This window comes from Brassica oleracea, chromosome C9, assembly GCF_000695525.1.
Source record: "Brassica oleracea var. oleracea cultivar TO1000 chromosome C9, BOL, whole genome shotgun sequence".
Classification (NCBI taxonomy): Eukaryota; Viridiplantae; Streptophyta; class Magnoliopsida; order Brassicales; family Brassicaceae; genus Brassica; species Brassica oleracea.
Window position 1 is genome coordinate 30410315 of NC_027756.1, and position 5315 is coordinate 30415629.

At 50.0% G+C, this 5315-nt stretch overlaps 1 protein-coding gene across 1 annotated transcript; it reads right to left on the reverse strand.

The window, feature by feature from the left end:
- Positions 1–4236: 4236 nt before the first annotated feature.
- LOC106314774 lies at positions 4237–5315 on the reverse strand. The gene is made up of 4 exons (XM_013752597.1): positions 5145–5315; positions 4882–4950; positions 4555–4779; positions 4237–4491 (listed from the first exon to the last, which is right to left on the reverse strand). The coding sequence occupies exons 1-4, from the start codon at positions 5313–5315 to the stop codon at positions 4237–4239; spliced, it is 720 nt and encodes a 239-aa protein (XP_013608051.1).

Below are 5315 nucleotides of genomic sequence, written 5' to 3' on the forward strand. Positions count from 1 at the left end.
TTGAGCGTGAACAACAGGTAAGATCCTAGGCCACGAGAGCTGTCGGTACGTTCGCTAGTCTAGCCACCTAAGTTCTAACCTAGTCGAGTCGTAGCTCGGTAGTAAAAACGGAAAAATGCCTAAATTGCTCTAAGTATTAAGTTTGCTCTGAGAAAGCTCTCCCTTGCTCGTCGCCTTAAGCTCTCCTTATATACTCTCTCTAGGTCGGTTTGCACCTCTTCCTGGGCCGGATAAGTCGCGAGACGGGCTTTTTCATTTTTCGCCACCCTTCATGATTATCTTCGGAAACTTGACATTTATCTTTTCCTGCAAATAAAAAATAGACCGTCATATCAGCCTTAGGCTCAATCCTGTTCTAAAATCGTAAGTGGGCCGTTTAGCTACGACGGCTTAAGGGCAGAAGGGCAAAGGGAGATTTGACACACAACAAAACTTAGCACTGAGAGCACCTTAGGCAATCTTTCGTTTTTGTTATTCGAGTTGAGACTCAATTAGGTTTAGCAGCTTTAGGGTTTTAGAACTAGAAATCTCGCTGATAGCTCTCGTAGCCCAGGCTCTTACGTTGTTGTAACGCTCAAACGCAAATTCGGAATAAGATCTATTTTGCTCCCTTTTCGATTTCTTATATTTTATTGTTTTCATTTCGTGTTCTGATCGCTTGGCATGTGGTATTAGCAGATATTCAAACCTCTGGGAAACTAGGGTTCTCCTACTTTCCTTATTTAAACGGAAATCGACAGTGTGAATTTCGGTTCCCATAACCAGCTGCATTCACTAGGGTTCATCCTCAGTCCCTAACCGGATCAAACCCTTTCCGATCATTCATGGACTCAAAACTGTGTGTAGCTCCAGTGTCGAAAAGTACATATGTTTCCACACCACCAATACTCAAGGTCGCTACACAAGGTCCATTCAAAGTATTTATTAATCAATACTTAAGGCCCTACTCAAGGTCCACTCAATTTATCTAACCGTTCTAGGTTCCATAACATCTCTCAAGGCTTTTAACCAAGGTCCTAATCCAGGTATCTAACCATCCTAGGTTCCATACACTGCAATTCTACGGACTTGAAAATATAAATCAAGAGTTATTACCAGTGATAGCCTTGAACAGTCCAGCCTCATCTGCGTCCTTAGACAGCTCGTACACTTTCGGTGTGGAGGACTGACCGCGGTTCTGGCTCGGCTTGCTTGCCTCTCCACGGTTCTTGTCCTGACCACCCTATGACTTGGGACAATCTCTACGGAAATGTCCGGCCTTGCCACAGCCATGACAATGGAAGGATCCACCACCACACTCAGGCCTACCACTTGAGGTTTTACCCTCCTCGGCCGCATCCCTCTTCCTCTTCCGATCGCCACTGGATCCACCAGATCCACCAGAAGTGGCATGACTTCTAGACTTCACTTTGGCTTCCTCAGCAAGGTTAGCCTCAAGGATTGCCATCCTCTCCACCAGTTCAGACACAGTATGGAAGGTACGGACTGAGTAGTAGGTCCTAAGGTCGGCCCTCATGCCACAAATAAACCTAAGGACCTAAACCGCCTCGTCCTCCAACTCCTTTCCAACATACCTCCTGAGCCGGTTGAACTCCTCTCCGTACTCACGAACCGTCTTGCGGCCTTGACTCAAGTCTAAGAACTTAGACTCTAAACGATCCCATTCCTCAGCAGGAAAGTACTTATGGTTGAACTCAACCTCATGGCAACGAGTTGAGCTAAAGTTGCGTACCAACCTGCTCCTCCACTCATCAGCCTCAATAGGATCAACACTTCCACCAAAGTGTTTGGTACCCAATTTGGAGATGTGCTCCAAAACCTTCAGGTAATCAACCTTACGCACCACTCTGTCCGGTGGGTCAAGCTCTACCACCTCAGCCACTGATCTCAAACGTTCACCAGCAGCCCAGGCAGCCACACGAACCGGAGGAGTAACCTGACCTACAAATGAATTCACCAAAGGTGTGAACGCCAGGGTCGGTGTCACCATCTGTGCTCCCATGAGCTTCACAGCCTCCAGCATTTCTCTCATGGAAGGCTCGGCCACTTCCCCTTTCGGACCAGTATCAACATCCTCAACACCGCCAGCCGTGTTAAGACCAACCCGTTCATCAGTACAGGAAGTTTCAGCTTCCTGCTCCTGGTTCTGGTCACAAGGAAGTGGATGTAGCCAACAAAACAGATCAAACCATAGACTCGGACGGATCAACCGCCGGCTATGTCCGATGGTTTGAGAACCACACAACTAACCTTAGGCGTCTGTTCTCCAGGCGCCAAGTCCTTCTCCTTCTCCTTCTCCTTCTCTCTCTGTCTGGTATCCATCTTGCTTCACACGGTCAGGGTTTGGTCAGAACCGATCAAGCACCACCACACACAGTTTCTCTTCAAGCCGCCGGCCACTCTCTGTTCTCTTTTCTCTCACGATTTCTTCAGGGCTTTCCATAGAAAAACTGATGCCCAAAATTGACCCCAAGAGTCTGTATTTACATAGAGAGAGACCAGTAACTGCTCTGGCCGATCGGTTACAAGGGATTTGCCAAGAATATACCGCTTGTCCCATTGTACCTTTTCGCCCAAAACCGCTCAGAACCACCCCCATAACCGTCCAACTGCTCCCTTGGCAGTTCCCACAAGGAAACCAACCCCCCAGGCCTTTTTCTTACTGCCTGGTTTGGTCAGGCTCGCACATGGACCCATCGTCCCACACGGACCATCGGACCGGCTCGGTAACTACTCGGACCCGACCACACTGGTCCGGACCTGAACACTCCGCCAATCTGAGATAAGCTGACCACCAGCTGTCCCCAGCTGAGTAAGCTAGCCCATCAGCTCCCGTGAGCTGAACAACACTGAGTGAGCTTACTCCACACTGTATTGAGCTGACTGAGCTTGATATGGACTTCGTCCAGCTCCCGGATCACTCATCCAACTCTATTTAACTTGTCTCCATCGTATCCAGGTTAAGTCTCAGCTGTCTGACGTCCTTAACCATCAATTTGGACCGTGGTACGCTTGTCTCAAGGTCAGATGACCGGATCAGTGCATTGCCTCGCACCATAGTCCGTCCGAACGATCCTATCTAGGATCGGGGACATGACAAGAGAAGTGAGATATGACTTTAGCTCATGAAGAGCAGATTCACATTCTTCCGTCCAATGGAAGTTCTTCGGATTCTTGAGGGTTCCAAATAAAGCGTGAGATTTATCAGAGGGTCTGGAGATGAACCTGTTCAAGGCCGCCATTCTTCCCGTTAGCTTTTGAACCTCCTTGACGTTATTCAGGGACGAGATTGAGTGAATGGCCCTGATTTGCTTTGGGTTGGCCTCGATGCCCCGGTGCGTTACAATGTACCCGAGGAACTTGCCAGAACTGACCCCGAATGAGCACATAGTCGGATTGAGCTTCATGTTATATTCCTGAGGGTGGAAAAGGCTTGCTCCAGGGACTTTACCAGCATGTCATCGATGTAGACCTACATGTTCCTCCCGATTTGGTCCGCGAAAATCATGTTCACCAGCCGTTGATAGGTTGATCCTGCGTTCTTTTGGCCGAAGGGCATAACCTTGTAGCAGTAGATCCCTCTGGATGTCATGAAGGATGATTTCTCCTGGTCTTCCGGATGCATAAGTATCTGATTGTAGCCGGAGAATGCGTCCATGAAGCTCATCAGCTGGTGCCCCGCAGTGGTGTCCACCAGCTTTTCGATATGAGGTAGCGGGAAGGGGTCCTTTGGACAGGACTTGTTGAGGTCCGTGAAGTCGATGCAGACTCTCCACTTCCCGTTCTTTTTCTTGACCACGATGACGTTGGCTAGCCATTCTGGGTATTTCACTTCACGAATGAACCCCGCGCAAAGCAGGCTTTTGACTTCATCGTTGATGATCGCGTCTCTCTCGGGGGCAAACTTCCTTCTCTTTTGTCTGACAGGTTGATGTAGGGGGTCCACCAGTAGCTTGTGCATGATGATTTCCGGATCGATCCCAGGCATGTCTGCGTGGGACCAAGTGAAGCAGTCGGAGTTAGACCTGAGGAAGTCTATCAGTCTTCTTCTCAATCCATCGGTCAGCTTGGAACCGATCTTGAGATGTCGGGTCTGATCTCCTTCAGTCAATGGCACGTCGTCCATCTCCTCCTCCTCCGGAGGCTTACTCTGTAATTGCTATAAGACCTTGGTCTTTCCTTTCAGAGTGGTCTGGTAACAGGTGCGGGAATACTCCTGATCCCCTCTGATTGCCTTTATGCCCAGGGTGCAGGGAATTTCACCATTTGGTGAAGAGTCGAGGGGACGGCCGCCATGCCGTGAATCCAAGGCCGTCCAAGGATCATGTTGTAAGACGAGTCGCAGCCGACAACGAGGAACTTGGTTGACGTGTTGACTCCTTCAGCGTATACGGGGAGGGTTACTTCCCCGGCGATTTGTTCGACTTCCCCGCTGAACCCTATAAGGGGGGGTATCCTCCGAGTTAGAGCGATTTCCTCCAGCCCCAGGTCCTTGTATGTGGCATGGAAGATGATGTTGCTGGAGCTTCCATTATCTACCAGTATCCTTTTTACCAGGCAGTTCGCTACGGTGAGCGATATGACCAGGGCGTCGTGATGCGGGGTGAGAACTTTCTCCTGCTCCTTGGTCGTGAAGCTTATTTCGTCCATTCCTAGGAGCAGGCGTTTTGGCTTGTCTGCCTCTAGGCCGTGCTTAGCGTTCCAGGTGCTTTTCTTCACGGCTGCATGGCTTATGCCGCTGATTTCCGAACCGCCCGATATGACATGGATCACTCCGTCCTGTCGCGGTGGCGAGACAGGAGCAACTTCAGTGGGCTTACCCGTTGTCTCCTTGCTTAGATGGCTCTTGGGCTTCTCGGAAAGGAACTCCCTGAGGTATACTTTCTTAAGCAGCTCGTTGAGCTCGATCTTTAGTGCGACGCAATCCTCCGTTTTGTGACTGTGGTCTCGCTGGAAGTCGCACCAGAAACCAGGGTTCCGGAAAGAGTCGGGTGCTTTCATCTTCTGAGGCCACTTGACCTATTGGCCCATCTGCTTCAGAATATTGATCAGCTCCGACCTTGAGACGGAGAGGTGAGAGATTTCTGGCCACGTAGACACCGCCATCCCTTCTGCCATCTCGATTGGCCGGTTCTGGTATCTACCCGGTTCTGATTTCCGGAGTCCATGCCTGGTCTTTGAGAGGGTTTCTCATCTCGCTCGGCTCGGTCAGGTCTAATCATCTTGGGCTCTTTCTTGCGTTGCGCCTTGGCGTGGCTGGCGACATCTTTTTCACACTTTACATGTGCCCAGGCTCGAGATAGGACGTCTTCCAT